Below are 27,497 nucleotides of genomic sequence, written 5' to 3'. Positions count from 1 at the left end.
TGGCGTATTGATCGGCGGAGGAATATCTCTGGTATGACAAGAATGTACATGACTCCAGACACAAATATCCTAAAAACAAGCGTAGTGTCTGGAGCAGATACATAAATAACCACACCAGGTGTAATGAATTTGCTCCAGTTGAAACGGAACGTCCACAGTGTTCCCACATTCAGTGTGTCTCTGCAGGCTGGCGATCTTCCTCATACTTAACAGCATTAGGCAGACAGACAGCCTGTTAGGTTGTGGAGATTGACACAGACAATGTCTCTTTTCAAATCGCTCATCTAATTTTGAAGATTGCGGTCAATGCTGAACAACTGAATAAAGCTATGAGTAAAAATAGTTTAGTTCTTCGAATCACCAGTGAATAATCTTTTCGGTCACAGAGGAGATTGTACGGCTCTCAAATGTGAACTCGCGGAATCTGTGAGATCTTCAGCAGGTCGATAAACACATGATCTGGAATCCTTGGAGACATGGGACAGTTTCTAATAATTTCTAATGAATCATGAATGACTCAAAGTTGAAATAGTTTGCAAGGGTGCAACAATAAACAGAGCAAAGCTAAGAAACTGAATTAACTCATTTTCAGCTAATCTTCCCCAACAACTTCCGTAGCCTCGTTTAGCTACTTGTCAGCTACTATCACTTCATGGTACTGTTTACACGACATTTTCATCACTGACAATGGTGCTTGGAACCATTAAAAATGCAACTTTTTTTAAAAACGCCTCGTGAGGTTTTTGAAAAAGCTCCATATCCATGAAGATGCTATAGAAAACACACGTTTTCTGCTGCGAGTAGTCACCCCGAATAGCAATCCAACTTTGTCGCCTGTCCATACAAATTATCTGTGCATTCGCTATTTCTAAGTTTATGTTGTATTGTTCTCTACACACTCGTATGTAACAACCACCAGCATTTGATTAAACAGTTCAAATGTCTCCAGTGTTCAAACATATGCTACACACGTTGTTCGTCTATTTTTTATTGTACGCATCTCTGTCTTTATTTGAATTCTCTCCACACACACACACAGACCCTGATGTAATTGTTTGGTTTTGATCATGTAAATAGTTGAATGACAATAAAAGTGAGTCTGAAACACAATGGTGGGAATCAAAGTGGCTGTAAAACCGTTTTCATCCTCGGCCACAACAGAGCCACAGGATGCTCGTAAATTTACAAACTATGATGTTTTGCTTTCATCTGATATGCAACAAGATGTTTCGTTTTATCCAAACACGCAAAGTAATGTAATCGTGCGGGGGAAAATAAAAAAACACAAAAACAAGGCAGAAATGGTCCAAATCCACCAATGTTGCATTAAACTCTGTCTTCTGACAAGCTGAAGCATCCGCAGTGAGCGAGCCAAAACGCTTGGAGTTATTTATTGAATCAACGTGCGTATTAATGCGACAACATCCTCTGAAAATACATCTTCCAAAAAAAACAACAACAAAACCATCACAAGTAAACAACGTTAACACTCACCAGGTGAATCCCTTTTAATAACTTAAACAGCTCAGAGCGTCAACAGTCTTTAAATCGAGCTACGTGCGCTGCAGGCGTAACAAATCTGTTCGGCCTGTCTCTGCGAGTCGCCCGCCCCGTGCGCTCACCGGCCGAGGAGCCGTTTTGCAAAAGTCTGGACGCCGGCGGTGATGTTTAGGCGATGGCATTTTTTTATTCACAGCATCAAACATGCAACCCAATTCTCGACGACACCATAAAAGAGGAACCATTGGGAGAGCAAGGTGAGGTGGGAATCTGTGTGTGTGTGTGTGCGTGTGCGTGTGCGGGTGCGCGTGCGCGTGCGTGCGTGCGTGTGTGTGTGTGTGCAGATGGCTGCACTGGCCTGCTCAGTCACTCCAGCAGCCCATCCTGCAGGCGGTTTGCTGTTTACACAGACAGGCTGTTTAATGAAGTGGGCCCGTCTCTTCACACTCTAGATTAGGAGAGTCTTTCAGTCTGCAGCCCCCCACCCCCCCACCCCCCCCACCTCCCTCTCTGCATCACTCATTAACCACACCGCCTATTCATGCCCTCCATACGCAGCTGTCCGTAGCAAATGCCTTGCTCAAGGGCAGAACGGTTGCCTCTTCCATCTGGAGACCCAGGAGCAGATGTGGAAATTAACATTTTCTGCTATTAGCTCTTCGCTCTTATCAACAGCGAGTCAGTGAAAAGCAGGAAATGGCAAAGTTAATAAGCAACAAGTCCATGTTGCAATGTGTGAACGGGGCAAAACCAGGGGCATTTTGGACGTCTCCTGCCCTGTAAGGGGGGGGGGGGGGGGTGTCATCACGGGGTGTCATCAATAGTGAGGCTCTATATTTTACGTTTACCTTAAAGCAGTCAACCCTCTTAAATGGATTTCATGCCTGTACAAATGTTTAAAAAAAAAACGTCTTCCCTGATTTTTCATAATCTGGCAGTTATTCAATCTCACCACGAGTTTTTGACAGTAACGAGAAGCGCATGAGTGACAAGCCTCTGCGACGATTCGCTCAGCTCTGCTTTCTATTTTCTGGTTGATCATATTTTATAGATATGATCAACCAGACCAGGGATCACATGCGGCTCCTCACTGCCGTCTTTAGAAGCAACTCCGATGGACTTGAGACATGTTTTTTTTTTTACACTGGACTTGGCAGTCGTTTGATTTTGGTCAGTTTGGTCCTCACGTGCATCAGCTTTGAGAAGATACAAGTTTCTTTGTTTCAGAGAAGTCTTGCCAAAACAGGAAAGGAGCCCAATGTGCACAAGCGCACAGAGAACAATACGCTGTAAACATTAACAATGGGAGTACACGGATATATGACCAAGGTGGATTGCTATTACGGCCACTGTCAACTATAAATCTACCAAATCCCAGGAGAAGTTGGACCGGGAATCATGACACGACGGAGGGAACCTTTGTTGTTATTGTCTATCTCCTCCCACACGTGTAGAAGAAGTATTTACTACAGCTGTGGAGCGTATGTGCAGTAGCAGCATTGACAAAAAATGTCTATTTTCAGTGACTCCAAGCACTTCTGTCGTGTAAACGAACCCCACCAAATGCAACGAAAGGTGCCCATTTTCACCTGAAAACACTGTTGCGTTTCTCCAATAGCCTTCGCATCACATCAGATCACATCTCCCCCGCTTCGTGGAAGCGACAACAGTTAACTCTGCAAGCAGCAGCAGTGACGCTCTATTTTAAACTCTGCAAAGTGGAAAGCTCACATTAGCATAGCATCCAACAGGGCGGGTTGGATGGCGAAGACAAAACACCTACACAATTTCATAGGTTTAAAATACATCCAATTCCCTGTGGGAGGATTAAAAAAAACAAAAGAGGAGAGAGATATGAGAATAAAACAAAAACAAATCTTAATATCAACCACACAGTTTGATAATTGCTTGATGAACAAACTGACCATACTACTTAGCTCTGACCATGTTGGGAATTTTGAAACAAATGAGGATGTGGTGGACTACCACTCTGGATAAATCGGATCCAGATGGAGTGTGAGTGTGTTTGTGTTTGTGTTTGGTGTGTTGGGGGGGGGGGGGGGGATTTTCACATGGCTACGCATTCCTCCCCGCCTCTTTCCCAAGCTTCTGGAGTCCTGAGCTATAAGCGTAAACCCTCACCATGCTCCGCTCATACATTACAGCTCATTAACATGCCGCGTTGTGCTACATCTCCCCCTGCGGCCCACGCCGTAAAAAAAAAAAACACATCTGGAAGGCATCACAGGAACATTCATGTAAGCCGATGTTACACCCGCCTCCTGCAAAGTGAGTCTGAAGCCGGGAGTGACTCGGGGGTTTCTGCTGAGCTGACGTCACATGCCGACGTCCGCTCGTCCCGTCTGCCTTCATCTCAATCTGTCTGTGCAAACGCAGTCTCCTGTTCACTTTCTCCTCAAACACTGTCTGCGCTCCACCTTCCTCTAAAACAGTCTGCTCTCCACCTTCCTCTAAAACACCGTCTGCTAAAGTTTTATCAAGTGCCAGAATAAAGTTTTGGTCGTGCCCATTTTCTTTCGATCCACCTCGCTTTCCTTCAGTGATATATTCGTTTTCCCAATTGCCTTTTCACAACCTCTGTGAAGAGGTACAGCTGCAAATAGAAAACGACTGTGTCCACAGAAACACTGCATGGTTTTAAATGTGCGTCATCGACCTCTTTTTTTTATTTTTTTTTTATCTCTCTGTCTTCAAAATATGCCAAGTGCTTGCCATAGATCAAACTTTGCAGGAGCCGGATGACAATCCATTTATTAGAGTCAGGAGTGATCTATAATGTTCAGGGTGGAGTTTCCACTGCCGTGTGTATGAAAACAAACTTTTTAAATCAGTGATAACACAATTTATATCTGATGCTGGGACGTTAAATCCACAATTTAGCTAAAACAAAAAAAACTGCAGAAAAATTCAACTCATTATTAAATTAGCTGACGAGCTTTTGGAACCGGAAAAAACAAAATTGATAATGTAATAAAGGTCAATAACATAATAACTTGCCAAAAGTGTCACAAAATACCCGAGCCAATACAGTCATAAAATTTTGCCAATAATTTAATACATTATGAAATTATTGAACAAAGCTTTGCAACAATCCTTTGAAAATTTAATAATATATAAAGTTGACTGAATTTCTTTTTATGATAAATGATTTTTTTTCTCCAGTTTTTGTGGTGCGTGCTTGAGTTTTGGAGTAACCTAGACGTTTTCTGTTTACACAACAATGTTTGATGTGAAAATTCACTATTTTTGCATTTTTGCTTCAGAAGAGTTTTGACAGCAACATTTTGAAAAAGACGTTCACTTACATGGCAGGAATGCTGAAAACAATTTCGTTTTTATATTGGTCCACTGATGGGTGCTGTTGGTTGTTGTAATGAAACAACACAAAAACAACAACACACTATAAATATTAACACTGGTATGGACAGTCGACCAAGTTGGATTGTTATTACGGTGGCAAAATAAAAGCAGCATTAGCAGCATTTCAGGAAAAGTTGGGTCCCCCCCCACACATTTTCACAGAAACGGAGTTGGACTGTTTTCAAAAAGTTCTACATTGAGAGCAATTTCCAAAAACTTCTGTTGTTAGTGGCTCCGAGTGTCATGGTCATGTAAACGGGCCCCTAAAACGCAACCAAAGTTTTATGTTTTCACTTGACACGGGGCCTTATAGAATTGGTTTCTCCTAAAAAAAAATCACCACAGAAGACACAATAGTCAAGCATTCATGTGATAATGTCTTATCTAATTTTAACCAATATCAATTTGCTCTATTTATTCCACATGACAGCTACGGCTCTATTGCAGGTTTTGAATCCACAAATGTTACTAAACTTTGTCAAATGTAGATTTTCCTTGAGACTTTACAACTACGGTGCGTGTCTGACTGACAGTTCCCCAAGTTATCCAGTTTTATAATAGCTTTCCTGATTGGGGCCAGCTTTTCTCCCCAAATCCTATCTAAGCCCCCACAGCGTGGCCAGTGTGTCCTTAAAGTGTGAGGAATACAAGAACAAACACATGGCCCGAGGACGCTGAGGGCTACACTGCTCACATTTTGTAAAACATGAGTGGTTTCTGTGTTTGAATGCATATAAACTCTGCCTGACCAGTCGTGTTCTGAGCTCTGCTGGGAGGCTACAGATGGCACGTGTGGTGTGTGTGTGTGTGTGTGTGTGTGTGTGTGTGTGTGTGTGTGTGTGTGTGTGTGTGTGTGTGTGTGTGTGTGTGTGTGTGTGTGTGTGTGTGTGTGTGTGTGTGTGTGTGTGTGTGTGTGTGTGTGTGTGTGTGCGTGTGTGTGTGTGTGTGATGGCAGGTGGCATTGTAGTGTGTTTTCAGCTCATAGATTCAGATACCACACACACACCAGTCCAGGCCTCCTTGTTTCTCACCTCCTCCGTGTTCTCCAAAAAATCTACATCATCTCCTGCTCGCTGTCTTTCTCTCTCACACACACAAGCACACACACACACACACACACAAAAACAGAAAAAAAGTAACTCACTACAGCTTCATGTCATGTCCCCACACACATATTTGTGTGAGCACTCATCTGAATTCAACCTCCAAATTACTCACAAACACCCATTTCTAACGTGAGTCACCTTACTTTAACACAGCACATTCCACTTATATAAAAAAATAAATCAAAATTTTGAAACCACCTGTCACAGCTATACGCTCATGGTTAAAACACACTGATGTTAAAGTGCCTATAAAATATATGTGAGTCGCTCTAGTGTCCGGTTTGTCGTCAGCTCTCTGAGCCTCTTGTGTTCATGGTTCAGTTTGATAGGACAGAGCAGGCTGCTAATGCTCATACTCATACCTCCAGATTAAACACGAGGCCTGGTGTACTAAAAGTAGAAATTGTGTACGCACATACCGTTAGTATTGATGAAATGGCGCACTGATGATTGTGTTTGATAAAATGTTTATTTAGCGAGTCTACATTCACTAAAATGGAACATCAGGGAATAGGAAGAAAGGTTTATAGTCATAGCTCAATGTACAATGTCATTAATTTAAAAACACTGGAGTTGTGGAGGTCAAAACTGGCTCTATTTTTCCAGTCATAGTTGTTTTCATCACTGGTTCCCCATGACTTTTGCTTGCTGACTTAATTATGTTATTATCATTATTCATAGTTAATCATGAACAAATTTAATGAAAAATGAAATGCAATCTTTATATGTGAAGGTTAAAATGCTTTATGCAGGATCTTAGTAAATCAGGCCCGTATCCATCTCGGGGAAGATCAACATCATTGCTGGTGTGGTCGTTCATTAGTGTTTCTTTGTTTTACACTAATTGGAGAAATATCAACAAGATTCATCATAAAGTAATTACATCTTATCTATTTTTAAGAGTTTCGCAATATTTACCAAAAACTGTGGTTTAGGATTTTTTTGTTGTCAGCTCTCCACATGCAGGTAAACCAGCATCATCTGACTATTTAATCTAATTGATGCATGTGGAAGAAAAGATATAATTTGAAGACCCCAAGGCGAATCAAAAAAATCCCTAATCACCATTTATTGGTCCATTGACCAGATCAGTGATCAGACACTGATGGTGTTGACCCGTCACCAATCCAACCAGCCACCATTGAACTCTATCCATCCAGAGACACTTCCAGAACCAGACAAAACATATTCAAGCAGTTCCTATTAATACAAAAAAAAAATCAGATCATAGTCATGTGGCCACAAAAAAGTCTCTCCTGTGCCCCCCCCAAAAAAAATAAATTGGTTCGAGCAGCCACAGTGTGAATATCGTCATCATTCACCTCCACCGTGCCGACACAAAGCCATGGCAGCACAATCCTGCTGGGAAATTAAAACGGAGGCGAGGACGAAGTGGAATTTGTTCTCATTTAGGAAGCCTTAATCCGACAGAAGAGGGAAAGAGAGCGCCGGACCCCCCCCCCCCCCCCCCCCCCCCCAACACACACACGCACACACTTTTCTACCCTCCCAGACAGACTGTTTACGGACTAAGAAATGAGATTTGCTTCTAGACTCATTGGTGCATATTGTGAAAAACTTCAAAATGAATGAAAGTCAAAGTTGATATTTCAGAGAGTAGAAACGTTTGCATGAGGCTCAGACTTCTGTCACTTAGCTTCGCTGGAAAATAGCATCATAACTTTTTCCTTTTGCAAGTGGGAAAAGAGTTGAATCACCTTCATGAAATTTGTCAGTCTGGGTAACTTTACACTTAAATAAACACAGAAGGGCGTTCTCGAGCCGGAATCCGGAGAAAGGCAGAAAGTTCTGTGTACCTGAGAGACTTGGGAGGAAAAAGGCCCTTTGTGAACCAACACTCAATCCACACGCCTCTAAAGTGATTTTAAGGGCAAAGCAATAAACACGGTGTCACTTCCACTGCACTCTGACATGTGCTAAGCCCTCGACAAGTTCATCTGCATTCACGTAGGGACCCACCGGGCTATAGGTTCGCCTCTCTTGTTCCACGAAACATGTGACATTAATTACCCGGGCTCTATTTAAGGCGCAAACAGAAATCCCAGCAGGGACGGTTGCGGCGTGCCGACGACTGAGGCCGGCTGACAGACGGACTGGGAGGCAGATCGAGAGATAAAGAGCAAACCTTTGGCTGCACTGAGTTGGTCCTCTAAGAGAAAAACAACCTCACTGAGCGTCGAGCTGGAACTTAACGTCTCAAAACTCCATAATCATGCTTTTCAGTCATAAAATCATAAACAACCCGAAATCATTCCTGTGCTCGCTGAAGGATTGCTTCAGACTGTGATGGATAAAAGAGGGTTACACAGATTTTACAAGAGCGGCATGTCATTAATTTAAGATTCCGGCACATTCTGTACTAATTTAACTATCAAACGTGTCGTGCAGGTTGCACACAGCCTCACGAGGACCACAGGAAAATGCTCCGTATTGAGAAATCGTTTAACACTGCAGAAGCATCCATCACAAGAGAGGAAGCCTCTTTTGTCAAGATGAAACGAGTCTGACACAAGGACATCCACATAACTGAGGACTGTAAAGACACACACACAATCACACCTATGGGCAATATGTTCTGAGCACTAATATCAAATGCATATTTTTGGACTGTGGGAAGAAATCAAAATACTACACACACAGTCTTATTATCGAAAGTATTGTTGACGGCTGTTGGGGTCCTTGCGACATCAAAAACTCTTGTCCCACGAGCTGGATGCTTTTAAGTTTAAATATCATGTATACATTGCAATATTGTGATTGGGATAAAGGAGTGATATTATGCAAAAGTCACTTTCTAATGCTTTTTTTTTTTTTTTTTTTAAAGTGTGTTGCTCCAATGAGGGAATGAGAAATCAAACCCTATATAGTGTCATCAGGGGTTTAGCCAGTCCCAATCAAGACAGGCCCTGCCTTTGACTCCTCCCACAATTAGGCAGCTCTGCTCTTCTCAAGATGGGCATGTGTGGGCGGAGCCAGTCCAGCTCACACAGATGCAGCAGATTCTGAATGCAGCTCCTATGATCCAACATTCTAATGGCTGAAAATTAAGGAAAAGATGGATTTGGGAAAATTGTAATACTGTAGTGCCTGTTTGCGATGTGATAGTAGAGTAGATGTGTGATGACACGCTGATGAATGTGCCGTTTTCGGTCAGATCGACTAATGCGACCATTTCCCGAGAACCCCAGTTTCCCTTCATTAACGCAGTCCCATTCAAAAATCATTTGGAGCTAATGAAACACAGCGAATGCTCAGTGCACGCCTCAGAGCTCCCAGAAACAACACCACCACCAACACAGATACCGTCTGGAAACAAACTCTGCTCAAGTCGTGCAGTGTTATCAGCTGCAGGTTTTCTTTTAGGCCAAGTTGACCTCAAAGATTTGGGTCATCAGACTGACTGCCTTCGTGTCTGTTGCATCCGTGCATGTTTGTTTGTTTTGTGTGTGTTTTTAACTTGCCGGTGCGTAGATGCATACATGTGGGCATGTGAGTTCCTCCCACACGTTTTAAGTGAGCTCATCATCTTCCCACAATATGTGCGTGCGAGTGTATCTGCTACCTACGTGTCTCACAGGGAGGTCACCCTTGGGCGTTTCTGCACAGACAGAACAAATTCCTCTGCTTGCAGAGGAGGAAAAAGACTTTATTGTCCATCCAGCTGCTCAACAACCATTTGGCTCCATTGGTGGCGCGGTCCTGTTACGGATATTTAAAAAAAAAAAAAAGAAAAGAAAGAAATAAGGGGGACAAAGCCTCCACAAGACGATTGGTCTTCCCTCAAGGAGGTTCAAGAGGAACTGACCTCTAACCCAGGCGTGACGACACTGACCTGCTCCACCACTTACTATTAGTTTTCTATCTCCACCAGTCACAGTCATTAATATTTGGCCTCCTGTGACATTTGGGATGAAAAATGTAGGCCAGTTTGATTTCTAAGGATTTGACACAGACAGAAGTAGGCCAAGGCTTTAGTTTTCTCTCCCTCGTTCTCCGAGACTTAATCTTTTATCATTACACAGTAAGATTTCTGCTCAGTGCCTTTGTGAGAAAACCCTAACAAAGACAAACCCTCTAATGCTTTAGTCCATTTAGAAGCACTTTAAAGTTCACATAGGGCCAATTTCACACTTGAGCCAAGTGGACAGATTTTTTTTGTTTCTTTCTTGGGTTGTTTTTCCTTCAGAGCATCGTTGAGGTGTGAACTGCTGAAGCAGGCCAGAAAAAAAAAAAAAAAAACACACTTTAAATTAGATTCTTATGTGAAACTAGGAGTAAAATCCAAGGAAAATGAAGAGGAGCATCTAAAAAAAATTTGTTTTGAAGGACACAAGGATGGCTCGTGTATGCAGCACAAAACTAAACTCAGATTTCAGATGACAAACGAGACAAAAATCTGAGTTCAAGCCTCAAAAACCGGGATGTCAAACATAAGGCTCATGAGACAGAACAGGCCAATAAGATGTTTGAATTATGCCAAACCACAAAATGGTAAAAGAAAATTTACATTTTCTAACAAATTTTGTACGCGCATCAAAACATAAAACAACAATGAGACCCGAGCTGAGATATTGGTGACGCTGCCATGAAAGATAGAAAACTAGCATTAGCCTCAAAGCCATGCTGTCAGGGTGAGTTTGTACAAATATCCATAATGCAGCAGCTTTTTGGACATTTCACTATATTTTGAATCAGAAGGTTTCAATTAATATCGACTATGTTGAGATTGTAGCCATTTTCCATACCAGTTGTTTGCTTTTATAGAAATATGGACATTTTAATCATGTATGCTCTTCGCCACAACAAAGAACTTTTTTTTTAAAGCTTAAACTCAAAGTTAATATGGCAATAATTTAACCCACTCAAGATGCAATTGGTCTGCATGTGGCCCCTGAGCTAAAATGTGTTTGACACATCTGATGTAAACCTTAAGAAGCCTCTTACAAACTGAAGTGTATCCACTTTTTACTTCACCTCGTGAAAACAAACATGATTATTAGGCTTGTGAAACTATCCTTCTTTGTATCTACTTTGTGGTTTTGTGGTGATGGAGCTAAAATCATTACATTTATTTGATAATAATAGTTTATTTCGAGTTTATTTCGAGTTTACCTGAACTGGAAACCCTAAAATTGTATTATTTTTTTAAAAAATCCATTCAAAACATCAACCCAGCAACATCTGTGACTATCATGCACCGAATGTTCATGAATTCAGATCACATGGCAGCCAATAGAAGCTGTGAAGGGAAATAGTGGAAAACAAGCTTTTCTGTCACTGTAAAATCCGACTGTTTACTCTGACGGATGCCCCTTTGTCATGCAAGGCAGCATATGTGTTACGTTGACCACATCTGGACTACATCAGCAAGTCCTGTAAATCCTGGGATTGCAGCTGTGGGTGTGTGTGTGTGTGTGTGAGTGTGCATGTGTGCGTGTGCGTGTGCGTGCGTGTGCGTGTGCGTGTGCGTGTGCGTGTGTGTGTGTGTGTGTGTGTGTGTGTGAGACGTCACACAGACTGTGCCCTACCCACCCTCTCCACCCTCCCGTTAATCCGCTCCTTAAGGATCTAATCTGACATGTGTTTTCATTTGTGAGTGTGAGTTGATGAGCGGGGAATCCAACACAGGTCTGATTAAGTTCACCGTAAATTGTTAGTTTTGTTGTGCACATTGCCCACTCTTGTGTGTTTTCATTGCACATGTGCGTGTGTGTGTGTACGTGTGTGTTTGTATATACATGACTAAGTACAATCGTGGTACAGAAAATAGCAGTGTTTCCATATGGGCTCATTCACAGAGTTTGTGGCTGTAATTGTTTAAAGAAATCACGTCTAAACAATATTCAATCACATCGTGGAAACAATAGCGAAATTCAAAGTTGGACTTTCCTTCCATTAGACAAATATTTGCTGCTGAAAGACACGATTCAGCTGTTTGTGACGGCCAATGTTTATTCTTCGCTCTGACTCTCATCTACTGTATAATGGAGGTCGGTAATGGAATTCAATACAAAAGGAATTCTGAATTTTCTTGTAATTACAAAGATAGATATTTTATTGTCTTGTCCTCAATCTAAATAAAACTCTTTACTATTGTTTAATGCATAATCCAGGAATTGTTTTTCATATTGTTAAATATATATGATTTCAACACCTCCTCTTAACTCATTCTTTTATTGATTTGTTTTCTTCAGTCTCACTTAAATTGACTTTAATTGCATAAACTATGATCTATATACATGCAATTTAAAACTAGAATTTTAAGTTCATATTATTTTCCTTCAAAATCCCTTCTTTTGAAAAAATGTTTTAATAATCACTTAACCATTGTTATTAATGTGATCAGTAGTAGTATGAACTGCATAAAAGGTCTGAACGTTTCTTCAAATACCTGGAGATGCTCTAGCTTTTTCTTCATACATCGAATTAAATCAATATTTAAAAAAGAAATGTAATTAAATAATAGAAAATATATCATATAGATGAGCTCTGACATCATTGTTTGTATTATGACTTTTACTGTGAGTGATTTTATCTCATTGAAACAAATATATTATCACTTCATATAACTGATACCAAATTGGGATATTTTTTTGGATTTTGGATCTTATAAAACATACAACACAATACATTGTGGAAAGAATAAAGTTATCCTCTGTACTCTGTATTATTGAGACTAAATGTACATTTTCTGGCCTCTTTTTTAGTTTTATATACTATGTATGTAAAAACGTTATCAATCAATAAGCTTACTGAGAAATTTCCATATTCTAATCCAGTCAATGTCGGGAATAATAAGGCTTTCTTTGAGAAGTTAGTGATTTACACTGCCGGGTAGTCTCACAGTTAATGGCTAACTAGTAATAAATAGGCAATTCTAGCAATGAAGGAACTGAGAGTTCAGGTCAGTAAAGTTTGTTTGAGTTCAAGACACTTTTGGAAAACTTTTCTTGCTATTTACTTTTTCAAACAAGAAAATTAAAAAAAGGATTGAGAATAAAAAAAAAAAGTTTTTTTATACAGTGAATGTCAACTATAAAACTACCAAGTGGACTGGGAGTCACTCTTGAGGAAACATTGTTATTGTCCATCTATTTGCACATGTGCAGAAGAAGTATTTACTGCAGCAGTTGTGCACATGCACACAGCGATGGAATCGGGTGTATTTTTGTCAAATTCCACCTTAAAAAGCATTTTCAACGTGTGTTTATAGTGTCTCCGAGCACCGATGACCTGTAAACGGAGACCCAAAACCAAACCAAAGTCATTGTCACTTGAAAACATGTAAACGGGGCTTAATTTGCACCGGGGGAACGTTTTCTATCGCCTCTGGATCCCAACAGACGTTAGCAATAATATTTTATGATGTGAAAAACATCAGGAAGTCCAACATTGAACCAAAAATGACGAGTTGGCGCGAGACCAAGTGCGTCGTGAGAGCAGTGGGGGGGGGGGGGCGCGTTGAAGGTGCAGGAAAAACCTCTGATCTAAGCCATCGCACTCACAAATCTCACACCAACGCTGCCGCGCTCGGCCGCAGGGGATAATGTGGTTTCAGATACAGACAACCGAAGTGGCAGCTGTAGGTAGTCGGGGGGTGGGGGGTGTTGCTCAGTCATCACTTTGTGTGTTCTGCTGAACGGAGAGCCAAGAGCTCAAGTTTCTTCTCCTTGTAAAGTTCACCGTCATTTGTCAAATCACAGCAGAAGAGAAGTCGGAGCGGTAGCACATGTGGCAAACAGGAAGGGGTGAAGACGAGGACGCATAACAAGTGCGAGGAGGTTACGGGGAGGGGGCAGAGGAGAAAGAAAGTGATGGAGGCAGGATGGAGACTGGATGAAACAAGTGACAGAACAGCCCGAGGCAGCAGCAGGAGGAGGAGGAGGAACAGCGAGAGGTCTGTCACTGAGGTCAGGATTAGACTGACCATGTCTACCAGCCCCAAGCCCTCTGTCTCTCCGTGTGTCTCAGTGCCCTCATGATCTCTTTTTATCTTCCGTCTCTCTATTCTCGTCCACCCCCTTTTCCTTTTCATCTCGCAGATCACACTCCTATAAAGCAGATTTATCCATTTCTTTTTTTCCCCTCACCCTTCATATTTATTGCAACTTTCATGAAAAAAAATAATAAATGGAAGCTCTGCTTTTTTCTTTTGATTTGGCACAAGTTTTACACCGGACGCCCGTCCTGATGCAACCTGAGCAGTTCGCGGTTAATAGGGCTTTGCTGAGGAATGACCTATTCACAAGTCGAGGTGTGAGAATATCAATATACCGAAATGTTGTAATGTTTTAGGATGAGATACTCGTGTTGTCGTACAAATTTCAAGGTCTTGGTCTTCGCTCAATCTCGACCCCTTAAAGACTTGAATTACATGGTCTTGACTACAACACTACGATATTCAATATTGATTTTGGGGATTTTTTTTGTATTTTGAAGCCTCTGCTCTCGAGTTGGCAAGCGAATTAACTCTTTCTCCCAAACCCTCTCTTTCGACAACGAAATCACAAGGGGCTATCGTTCGCTGGCAAGCCGGAAGTACTAATGAGCGAATAGTCAGTTCAGACCTTCAGCGTGTGGACTTATTTTGACTTCCAAGAAAAACAAGTGAATACCGCGCTGCTCAGGCAAAGAGGTAAATCTGTGAGCACACGGAGCTGGACCTCACAACAAAATCCGGCTAACGACTGACTTGAAACGAGCGGACGCTTCTTGTCCAACACGAAGTCGCCGCAGGATTAAATTCAAGCAACCAAAACCACAGTCTACACTGCAGCTTGTGTTCAAAATGACTGCTATAAAGGTTACCTTGGTTTTCCGGGACTCTCTTTTAAAGTCGGGAGTCAGATTTTATGCCTGTACAACACAGGCTGATGTACAAAGCAAACTTGTGCACTGATATTGTAATATATTGCAATATATATTGTCATTCATGTATCAAGATGTACAAATGAAGCAAACAGAAGATTGTTCTGAACAACGTCGGTGTGAAAAACTTTATGACGGGTTAGAAAATTGTCACCAAACACATAAATACATTACATAAGAGAGATTTCCATTCAAGTACAAACAGCAAGACAAAACAAAAGTCTTTTCTCAACCTAATTCTTGAGGTTGTTTTATTCTCCAAAAGCACCAAAACACAAGGAACGCAGTGTCGCGCTGCACAGAACAAACAAGTGAATTATTTGTTTTTGAAAGCTCACGCCTCAAATTCTTTTGGACGCAAGCCACGGGCTAATCGTTGTGCGACAACGCCACATTTAGTCTTCCTGTTTTGTGTGGCTGCTGTGGAACTGAAAAATACAACCATCTGGAGGGGACGCTTTTATGCCGCGCTGCGAATGGTGAAATCGGGGCCGAGCGCAGGACGGCTGGTGAAGCAACGCCTCAGTCTAAAGCCACATGAAAAAACACTGAGATTCCAAACAATATTTTGTGATGTGGCAATTTTTTCTTCTTCTTCTTCTTCTTCTTCTTCCTTCTCTCTGTGCGCTGCGGCGCAAACGCCAGACTAAACAAGTGACTGCAGGGTCGCCAGACCGAGGCTGTTTTCGCAGTTTCACACGACAAAGCAAGAAAAGTCCACCATCTGCTCGGGGATCTTTCTTTTTTAACAATATATGTTGTCACTCTTCTGCGATCCGGGAATAAATTCATTTGTTCATTTATTCCATTTGTTCTTTACTTCTTTGATCTTCCTGACATCCAACATTCAGCATCCATCTGTTCCTCTGTTGTTACAACTTATGATCCATGATCACTAAATCAATGGACGAGATACTTGTTCCTCCATCATTACTCAGTTATTCTTTCTTCAGCTACACATCTATTCTTTCAATCTGGTATTCTTTCATTTCCCATCCATCCATCCATCCATCCAAACAGCCATCCAACATCAAGGCCTTTGAATTTACCATGCGTTTATCATCCATCCATCCATCCATCCAATTTACCATCCATTGGTTTACCTCCCATCCATCCATCATCCATCCATCCATAACATCAATCCTTTCAATTTATCATTCATTGGTTTATCATTCATCCATCCATCCAGCCATTCAATCACTTTTTCATTGATCAACCATTAAACCATCCATCCTGTAATTCATCCAGCCACCAATCAGACGGCTGATCCATCAGTCCCGTCTGCTGTTCTTCCAGTTGATGATCCTCCACCAATCAGCTCTTCAGCTCAATCATTAAAACCATCCCTTTATTACTATTATTTTTGCTCTCATGCAAAAAGTCTTCTTCTTTTGGATTTAACGGCAGTTTGCATTCATAAAGTCACAAGACCACCATTATGTGTGTCATTATTATTTGATATATCTATCTGGTGTTCATTCATCTGGTGGTAAATTATCAGATTATCATCCAACATTTGTCTATATCCATCCTCCAAACTTTTGAAACACATTAGAAATACTCGATTCTTGTGGATCTCGCCATTTAAGGCCGTGCCAATCAGTCGAGTCAGACTATCATCGTAAACATCTAACTGCCACACACACACACACACACACACACACACACACACACACACACACACACACACACACACACACACACACACACACACACACACACACACACACACACACACACACACACACACACACACACACACACACACACGAAGTGTGTGCTTCCATTCATGTGACGCCTCCAGGCGGTGAGACGCCGGTCTTGTGACCGTGTCGCCACTGAGGAAAACTTTTTCTTTTTGTTTAGGAGCACTGCGCCTCGAGACGTATTGTAAGGAGCAACTGGTCCTTTCATCACACTCTGGAGGAATTTATAGCATCTTCTTTTTTTTTTTTGTGGTTTTTTTAGACATTTCTTCTTCTGTTTCTCACCCCCTCCTCCAGCTTCACTTCTTTAACATGGAGATTTTTTTTATGCGCGTGTCCCTGAAATGTCGAGATGCCACAAACATAAAAAGCAAAGCTGAGAAAATGGAGGTCTTCATTCTTCCAGATACTCTTACACTGTCATTTATTATCACGAGGCGGTCCACACATTGTGGTTACTGTGTGATTTACTGGCGTAATTATCTCCTCAGCTTTACCCACTTTTTCCTCACCCTGCCTTGTCTACCGTCTTTCAATTTGTGGGCTTTACTCTCACTTACTGGTGCGTTAGGACCATCTATTACAGACCAATACAACAGCATGGCAATAAATTGGATCTTCACCACCAAGTCGCAGCACTTCTTAGAATTACTACACCCACAAAAAAAAAAAAAAAAAGGAAACGAAAGAGTTTTAACTGAAAAGAAGTATCAGGATTATTATCATTTGGCCTGTAATTCTGATAACAGCATTGAATTTGTGTTTTACAAAACATGCAGTGCGAGGTTGAAGGTCATGTTTTTGATGCCAAAACTGTGAAGAAAGTGAAATTTAGTGTGCAGAAAATGGCCTCATGCTAAATTGTTGATTTTGGTCAGTTGAATGTTGCCGTTATGAAAACGTGTTGCGAGACAGTCGCTCTGTTATTTGCGTTCAATCTGGATCAGGGTCTGCTGATGGTTTTTGCCTGATATGATTGTTTACTGTCGCCGGTTGTTGTGCTTTATTTGTTCACAGGGTCACTTTAATACGTCAGCTATTTTCTGCTTGCACGACATACAGCAAACAGGTTCGACTATTTATACTCATGAAAGAAAAAGACTGCACCGGGCTCCAAAAGGACACGGCGTGGGTTTCCCCCTTTGTGCGTCCGAGAGTTTGCACAAGAAAGCATACTGGGAGTGACAGAAAGTTTGAATCGTTGTGTTGCATGCTGTGCCATTGCAGCCTCGTGTAGGCGGAAAGAGTTCGGCCAACTCCTCAAAAGATGTCCCGAATTATCCGGCCACCGACGCGCGTTCCTCTGCTCTATTTTGCCGCCGCTCCACGGGGGATCCCGCTTTGTCGGCCGTGCTATTTCAGTTCGTGGATGTGAGACAAGGCTAATTTCTGGTTGCGGTCCAAATTGGCTTTCGGAGGCAGAGCCGGCGGATCTTAATGTGTCTGGAGAAAAAGTGTTACTGCTTCTCGTCTGTTTGCCGGGTGCAGAATTTGTCACTTGAGAGTTGGTGGAAGTAAAAGGTCGTGGTTGGAGTTCTCGCCCAGGCCGGCTGTTTTCAAGGGTTTGCAATGAACCCAAGATCAGGCTATTTTAACCAGAATGCTTGTCTTCACAAATGGTAAAATGGAAGTTTTATATGTCAGCATATTACATTTTGATAATTCTAATATTATAATGCCACAACTGAAGATTTCGAATGGGCTGTGCGTTGACCTATCCGTCTCTCTAGCCTCCTTCCTTCTGCTGAGATTCACTACAGAGGACAAAGGACGCACCTCCTTACAAATGTGAGCCTGCCAGTTCACACTGAGGGCAACCAAAATCCAGTTCATAAAAGAATAACTGTCATGGCAGGAAAAGAAAATGACTCAAACAAACCAAGCTGACTGAGAGGCCCACCTATGGTGGAGCTGACGAGAAAGACATTTCCACTTCCTTATGGGCTCACAGGAACACACAGAACATATTACACATGTACATGATGGGATATAAACATCCAAATCTGTATACGCACATATCCAACACACTCAGAAATGTCTTTATGTTTATACGGTTATATAGAAATCTGGATACACACACAGACCTCTCCACACTAGTCTTTGGGTTTATAAAAGCTGTGTGTGTGCTGCCTGCTGCCAGAAGACATTCAAATGATCAAGATCATGCAGTGATGTTATCTTGATGAAGATTCCATCCATTTCAACCGTTTTAAATCTCAAAAGTTGTCTTTTGCACCCTGAATGGCAGTGTAATAGCAAAATGGCCTTCTATCAATTTTAATCAAAAGAATGGTGGCTTTTTTTTTTATTGTTTCACCATATTTCACGATCTATAATTAGACCAGAACTCCTCTTTAATGTCTGTCTTTGGCCCCATTTACAAGTGAATACGCATCGTTTTGATGTTCTGCTTTCAGAAAAGTGTCACACTTACACAAAAACAATGTCTATTTACACAGAAAAGGCAGAAATGATTCAAATGATGCAGTCAGCATGCCAGGCCAAGAGTTTATTCTGTTGTTTGTAATGAAACCACACACACATGTGGGTAGTATTACAAATATCTGTACTTTCTCTCTCATGTTCCTCCTGTATTGGGATGACACACAGTTACAGTCAAAGACTTGACGGTAACAGTTATTCATCCTAAAGTTGCATCATAAAAGGTTGAAAGGCACGACGCAATACTCAGACTCCAAGTGTAAAACTCATACAAACTTGCCAGTTTATTGCCTTTATATTTTAAAAAAAACAAAAAACTGAGAGAAGTAAGTCGTAATCTGTGCCACAAAACCGAAAAAAAAGGTTTGAAATGCCATAAAAAAGACTTGAAAAAAGTACAAATCAGAACATGTACTTTTTTTCCCCCTTTACAATCTGAACTTCTACTTTAAGAACGCAATTATTTTTGGAGACACTGAATCACCTCTTGAGGGGTGAGGGGGTGGGGTGAAACGCATGCAGACAAATATGGATCTTTAAAAATGCCATAATTACACATGATGATTACAAACCCCGCGTCACGCCCCGGTTGCACGGGGACGATATTTTGTGGCACAGACGTCAGAAATGTAATCTGGTATGTGTGCTGGTGGGCGCCCGCGCTGGTTTTCTCTTGTTTGGCCGACTTAACTGCAGACATGTTTCACAGAACGGGAACATGTTTGTTCTGTTTTGGTCCAATAATTTAATTACGGGACTGAGAGAAACGGGCAAGCTGAGGCAAAGTATCCAACGAAGAAAGAAGGGGGGGGGGAGATAGCTGCTCCGACAACGAATCTCAAATTAGAAGGGGCAGTCGAAATGTGCGAGTACAACACTGAAAAGAAAAAAAAAAAATCTGTCTTGTGACCTCAATCTTAGTGGTTTGATACTCCCCGCAGAGTTGCCAAATCTATGTGAACAAGACACAAAAGAAGCAGTGTTTCTCAGAGGACGAGTGGATGGCTGCGGGGCTTGAGCTTTGTGTTCCGCCTGAAAGATTAGTTGATTAGCTGCTTAGCTGTTCGACAGACAAGAAACTGGCAGCCATTTCTGGTCATCACTTAATCGTGTCTGCCATTTGTCAGGGAAAAAAAGGGAATAAAAAAAAAAAAGACAAACAATTGTTTGTTTTTGTTTTCAGCTCCTTCAATGTGAGAATTTTTCCTGCTTCATCTCCAAAGTTTTTTTTTTTTTTTAGGGGGGGGGGGGAACTAAAGTAAATAGTCTGAAAATATCATCTTGGCTCAGAGAGAAATAAAAGTGTGATAATCACTATTTAACGGTTCAATATTCAATAAAAAAATCACCCAAAAAAAGAAGGTGAAAACAGTTTGTAGCAGACTTAGTTTTTAAGTCTCGTCCAAGTGAACTTGGAATTGGAACTTTCTTAACTGGTAGCTTTTCAAGTTCCCACTTGCTTGAACCAGAACCAATTAATTTCAACCAGTTATCAGGCCATGAAACTGCTGCATTTCCTGCATCTCAACTGGTTTAATGACACAATCATTCATAACATGATTCAATTGTTGTACTGAACTTTGAGAGGCGCTGCAGACCACACTTCACCAGAAAAATGCATTTAAAGAAAAAATAAAAGTAATATTTTACACTATACATGAACAGTGGCGCTACATAGTAAGCCAATGTTTTATGGAGAAAAAAAATTGAGTGAGAAACATATCCAATTTACAAACTTTTAAAGTTAGAAACTGTGAAATATGTTTGGTCAGTGTGATGCTTTTCAATGTGTGAATTGCACTGAACATTATTTTATACAAACTTTAAACCAGAAGTATCAAACACAAGGAAAATGGGCTGAAATTGGCCCCCAAGAGGCTCGAATCTGGCCAAACCTCCAAGCAAATTGTTAAAAACATTCAAAGAAAACTTTGATTATTTTTTTTTAACAAATGTCTTAAGAGTAGCGGGCACAACACAACACGGACACCTGAGTTGAGATGTCAGTGACGCTACCATGAAAGATAGCAAACTAGCATTACCCTCAAAGCAACAAGTTGAGAAAAACGTGCATTTTGGGGGGACATTTCACATTATTTTACACCAGAAGGTTTCAATATACTCAGTTTTATGTGGAGATTGTGGTAATATTCTGTAGTAATTGTTTATCTTTTTGTGAACATTTTGACAGTTTCATCAGGCAATATCTGTGACACAACAAAGGAAAACTTTAAAGTTCAAATATATAGGTTAATATACCACTATTGGCACCATTTGACACCAATGATTGAAAGTATTGAAATATCCTTCGATAACATAATGGGGTTTGGTATTCTAGTTAATGTCAAAGGATTAAAATGCTCATATTTAAAACTGTGTAAACTTACATTTGGCTCTTTTACCTAAAAATATTGTTGATTGGATCATTGCTGCTTCTGAGGTTTGGTCTCCAAACCCAAGTTTGATGGAGAAACTGAATACTTTGCTGCGGTTTCCAATCGAGCTCCGGTGTCGTCCTCTAAAGCTGACCCGCCATCAGCAAACTAAAACCAAGAATCTATCCCAGGATTGTTTCAAGCAGGACTGCGGTCTAAAGGCTTAAGCTCCCCCTCCCTTTAATGGGCATATTTAGAAGGTTTGACTCGTACCCAAAAATAACACCACCGCTGCCAAGCCGTCGGGCTCCGAAACTGTAGCACATCATCATCCAATGCAAACTTGCATAACAAATAATGAAACCGGTCGAGCAGAGTTGGAGGCCTCCAAGAAAAAACAGCCACGATGCTGAGGAAGCTGCAGGGTGGTCGCGTCGCCGGTTTGATTCCCTCTCAATGTGGAAATGTTGACTCTCGTGACCGCAGGACATTGACTCACAGCAACCCGTCCCAAATCAAGATGCACCACTTCAACTCACCTTCACTTTCTCTATTGTTTGACTTTAGATTTGCTCTTTTCTTTCTTTCTTTCTTTTTTTTTTTACTCAGTCATTTCTTTGCACCAGGAGTCCATCTGCACTCTCGGTTTAATATCAAAACGATTAGCTCATGATAAACCCTGACGAGACCGTCATATTTTATTTCACAACGGCCTCATTGCAGTACATTAACCTATGGAAAAGTAATTTAAGGAGACAATAAGACTCTGTTGGTGGTGTACTACAGTGCCAACCACTGTCTAAAACTTTTATCACCGGGATTGATGGCATTTCATTAAGTGCTTAAACAGTGTTTCTGCATACATATACTACTCCCAGGGTTATCGCACAAAAAGGGCCCGGGCAAGATGAGCTTTCGAGGTGGAGGCTTTCTGTTGCAAGCAACGCAGTGGAAAGTGTATAATCCACTGAAAGACATGCAATATCCACTATCTGTCCTGGGCACTAATGGTTTATTTGTCCCTCGGTGGTGAAACGTGATCCAATAGTATTGGAGGACCCCATCTGTGAGACAGCACTGGACAGCCAGTGGTGATTTACACAGGAGCCGTTTATGGAGCTTTTAAAAGAAAGACAGAGGAGCCGACATAAAAGCGGGTTTATTTATGGGAGAGAGCAACACATGGGCTGTTGTGTGGGAGCGCATAATCGAGTGTGTGTTTTCTGTGCTGAAGAGAAAGGGTTGTAGATGGGGGGGGGGGGGTGCTTGTTTACAGGTTTTGCACAGTCATGCACAAAGACACACATGTAGCAATAGTGTTAGTTCTTATGTGCAACAAGTATGATGAGTTTTTCAGATATTTCAGATACTGTTAAAGGTGGATTCGGTCAATGTTCTCGATAGAATCACATATCAAAACTTTCTGAAAAGTGTCTTTAACCACAGATACTTACACAGGAAGACAACCCCTTAACTCATAAACAATTCACTTTTTTTCAAGTCACCAAATAGTCTCACATCTGGATTGTGAGAGAAAACTTAAGTACCAAATGTGCACAAACACAGAGGAAAACACACAAACTCTACAAAGAAAAGGCCCCAAAAGCCCAACCTAGAAGTATAAAGATGGATCAACAGACATGAGCTGAAAAAGCAACATCTATTCAAACATCCTTCAAAATCCTGATGTGGCAGCGATTCCTCTAATTCTAAAAAAAAAAATCTAATCTGAGCCAGAGAAGCGAGAAATACCACCTCCAAATAGAAACAGGTGAGCTCTACCTCTAAATGAAATGCAAACACAATTTCTGGGCTCCGGCGATGAGCAAACTAAACTCCCATCAATCAAGTTTTGCTGAGGTTTAAACTCCTCTGAAATTGAGCCAAAACAACCCGGCAGGGAGGGAAGACGCCTCCCTCCTCATCAAGTATGGATTACAAAAACCCATGACACCACCGATTTCCTGTGAAGTGGCTGCCAGTGACCTCTCTGCCATCCTTTTCAACCCCACAAGCCTCCAGCAAGCAGAGGTGATGCCTCCTTCACCAATAGGTGGCAGAGTTTCACACTGTATCCAGGCAGGATTGAGAGAGAGAGAGAGAGAGAGAGAGAGAGAGAAGAGGGCGTGAGAAGAGAGGAGAGAAGAGAGGAGAGAAGAGAGAGAGTGAGTGTGAACTCTTACTTGCAGTCTCTGTCCTCCAGATCAAAATGCGGATTGAAGTTGATGAGGATCTTCTGCCCCGGCTCAGGGGCGGTTATGACCCACACGCACTGCTGAGAGGGCGGGTAGGCTCCGGGATAGCCTGGGGAGGTCAGGTAGTCCGCGGTGTGGATCTCTATATTCCCCCCGCATTTATCTGGAGACATAAAGTTGCCCAGTTAAGAGGAGATCAACTGACGATCGGCAGTGAAGTGCGCGCAAACGTTGACCGATGGCGCACCTGTGCGTACAGAAAATTATCTAAGCGCAGGTGGGAGTGAGAACTTGTGGATCTCATAAATCTAAATATTCCCCACTAGAGAGAGAAAGAAAAACAGCTTTGAACACATATATATAAAAAAAAAAAAAAACAGTGCCATGAACTCACATTAGAACAACGACTTCCACACAACACATTTCTCCGTCACATTTAGGAATAAAAGGTGTTCAAACTTTGGGATTTCACTATTTGAGAATAAGGTGTGGTGTAAAAGTGAGGTTCCTTTGCGTCCGTGGTAAAGTGTGATGACGCCCGTGAAGGTGAAGCAGGATGATTCAATCTCATTTTCTCTGTGAATGATTGAATAAATTGTTCTCTGGATCAAACGGCAGCAGCACGTTCAGCTGAATAAAGCCGTAAGACCTCAAAGAGGTGCAACCTTTCAAATTTAATAAGGTATTCTTGTTATATTCTCCACTACAATTACACATTTTGGCTGACCACGAAGGCAATTCTTTTCCCGCTGCTATATAAAACAGCGCTTTCTTGAATTTTGCGCACGATCTTTAATGGAAAAAACTACATTTACATGCGCTAACTTGAACCCCCTGTAGACGATGGCATAACAGGTGAGAGGCAACAATGGTGCAAACATGATGCAGAATGGATCAATAGTGAGCCGGGCTGCCTGTTGTCAAGCCACACGCATTCATACGAGCAGTCAACACCTACCAGTCTGAGTCAACGCAGCGACCAGGATGACTTGGGTGAAAAGGAACAATAGCAATCCAGTACGCATCCTTAATAGGTAGTACAGCACAGACATCGTGCGTCTTGAGATAAGAAAGACAAAAATTAATGAAGGTCTGAGGGGACTTTACGTCCACTGAGGGAAACAGAACGGAACGGAGTGTGTCTCAAAGTGCGAGGTCTGGTTGTTGTAGGGTCCCCAGCATCCTGCGAAGCTTCAGCACGGGAGCCCTGCGTCTGCTAGGGAACAACTTGCCACCATCTCCCGGGGAGAAAGAAAAGAAAAAAAATTATAATAATCCAAACGCAGAAGAGAAAACGAAATCCAAAAGTGGCAGCTGTGCGCCTTCGATTCTCGCTCCAGCCTTTTCACTTCTGACACCAAACACAGACGAAAGACATACTTCCAAGTGAGGAATGATTGGAAAAAAAAAAAAAAAAAATCAGACAAGAGACATCACAAATTCAACTGGACACCACCACGGTGAAACATCAGCTCTCCAGATCTCTCTGTTTTTTTCTCCTTCTCTCTCTCTCTCTCTCTCTCTCTCTCTCTCTCTCTCTCTGCTCGCAGCGACTGACTGAGTGACTGACCGCCACAGCGAAAATGTCAGGAATACGCGGAGACTCGTAAAAGTAACGGCGGAATTTCCACTCCTCCCTTCCTCAAAAAAAAAAAAAAGAAAGAAAGAAAAAGAAAAAATTCCTGCTCCGAGACGCCGTTGCGCGCAACACGGCAGCGAGCGAACCGCTCCGAGAGAAGAGGAAGAGCGGAGGCTGGAGCGAACTGACACCGGGCGCTGCGCCCTCCGTGCGCTCCCGTCCGACGCGTGCGTAAGAGGGCAGGCTGAAGGCTGAGGCGAGGGGAGGGAGAAAACGAGCACGCAAACTCACGCTGGCATGCGGGGGTCTGGTGGTACAAGGTGTGGACACACAGCGGCCGTATGAACCGACAAGAAGCAGCAGCATCTGATAGTCACGGAGGGAGAGGAGGAAAAATGATTTATTCGCTCAGTAGAGGTGACCTACATCTAATAGTTTGTCCCACTGACCAGATAACGCTCGGTGGTCCGAATGCGCCGAATCGAGGTCGGTTTTGGTGACACAAATGTGGAAAATATTGAGATTTGTGTGGAGAAGGAAGGAAGGAAGTACGGGTTTTTTGAACGCGTAAATTGTGGTTGTTTTTCGCGATGCGTAAATGATTCGATTATTGAAGATACTGATTTAGATGCGTCATGAAGATGGACAAAATAATAGTCTCGTGAAGCGTCAATAGGCACATTTGCTTTGCCATTTAATAATGACGAGAATGGAACAAAGAATGATCAACAGGCACAATAAACCAAAAGCTCGCTGACTTCTGTCATCAGTCATCATGTAGACGTTAATGAACACAAAGAGGTCTGTACTCAGACGTAATCGAGCCAAACAATCTGCGGTCTTATCAGTTATTTTCCTGCAGGATCTCTGAAGTTTGTGCGTCCTGCTCACAGGGGCGTTACTAGACATTCTGTATTCCCCAGGCAGGAGAAACTATGGGGGCTCCCCAATGCTTAAGCACTCCATTTAGTCCAAATGCAGTCTTTTTTCCCCCGTTTTTAAGTAATCACCACTTGTTGACCTTGGCTTGTGCAAACATCATTACTGTGTCTTCTGTGTCTCAAGACCTTCAGACTTTACACGCTGCAGAATTCAGTGTCGGTCCTGTGAGCCTCTCCCGGCACATGGCTGACCTCAAATAGATTTTTATCAGCTTTAAAAGCTGAAAAGCTCCTCTTACCAGAATCAACAGAGACGGGAAGAGAAAAGAAGAGTGCAATGCTGTAGATTACTGCCCAGAAGCTTTTATCTCTGTGTGTGTGTGTGTATATATATATATATATATATATATAGGCATGATGTCATGATGAGGAAAATTAGAGAATGGGATAAACAGACACTCGCATCATGTGAGGGCTTCATGTGTTTTTGATCAGGACAAAATGTCAGTCATGTTAGAGAACAAGAACCTTCTGGGGTCCATCAGGAGAATTACACACAAACTATCATTGTCGACAATGTCCAAATAAAGGGGTTCCATCATATTATCACTGATATTGATCAAGGTCAGTCTTCTCGGCTCCTTTTTTTTTTCCAACTCAGATACCCACCTTGCATACCTCTGCCAGTCTCAGCTTATTTTGCTATATCAACTTCTTTATTTTCTTTCTTAGTATTGTCTAAACTCCAATTGGTACAGTACAAAAAAAACCCATCATCTACTCACAGTCTGATTTTTGTGGGATTGTCGATTCTCCCTTTGTACAAGTGCTATGGAGACACCTGTGCTTTAATTTCTGCTATATAAATAATACTGATTAGAATGAAGGCATCTTATTTGAACCAGGTCTCTAAACCGGCCCCGTCCACTAAAACAGAATCCCTACATTTCTCAGTTCTCCTCTCACTGAGCAACACCTGAGAACATGCCTGAACTGGTTGCATCTGTGTGAAGAAAAGCAGACATGATAATGAAAAAGCAACAGTTATCACAGCACGACAGATATCCGTTCACAGCATCATCTTGCTGTCTGTTGGGACAACTGCAGGTCGACTTATTGGAAAGTCTGCGGTGACCTTGGAAGCTCATCATCACAGTAGGAAAAAATTCTCCCAAAAAAAATAAAGTGTGCATAATACATGAAATACAACTTGTAATGAAACCACACACAAATGATGGCTCAGCATTCAATGGTTCAAGTTTTTTCTTCTTCATGAAAATTAGTGTCCAACTCGCATCAAGAAAGATCTTCTGGTTCAGGACAGTAAAAACTAGAATGGGCACTCGGAGTGCCAATTATACGTCTTTGTGGAACTGAGTTAGCATCGCTAGGATGTTATCCATTGATTCATGTCGATGCTAACTGGCCTGTGAGATGGCAAAA

At 41.8% G+C, this 27,497-nt stretch overlaps 1 protein-coding gene across 1 annotated transcript in view; it reads right to left on the bottom strand.

The window, feature by feature from the left end:
* LOC308135954 (neuropilin-1a-like) overlaps positions 1-24,780 on the bottom strand; it is a gene marked incomplete at its 3' end in the record, with an annotated part of 83,763 nt that extends 58,983 nt beyond the window's left edge. The window contains exons 1-2 of the mRNA XM_080504129.1: positions 24,553-24,780; positions 23,583-23,757 (exon numbers count right to left, since the gene is read on the bottom strand). Of these exons, the coding sequence (XP_080360255.1) occupies positions 23,583-23,757; positions 24,553-24,646 (269 nt within the window). The 5' untranslated portion in view covers positions 24,647-24,780. The remainder of the gene's footprint in view (positions 1-23,582; positions 23,758-24,552) is intronic.
* Between the last annotated feature and the right edge of the window lie 2,717 nt (positions 24,781-27,497).

This window comes from Blennius ocellaris (assembly GCF_963422515.1).
Source record: "Blennius ocellaris genome assembly, chromosome: 10".
Taxonomy (NCBI): Eukaryota; Metazoa; Chordata; class Actinopteri; order Blenniiformes; family Blenniidae; genus Blennius; species Blennius ocellaris.
Note: the sequence above shows the minus strand (reverse complement) of the source record. Positions and strands in the feature narration are given on the sequence as shown.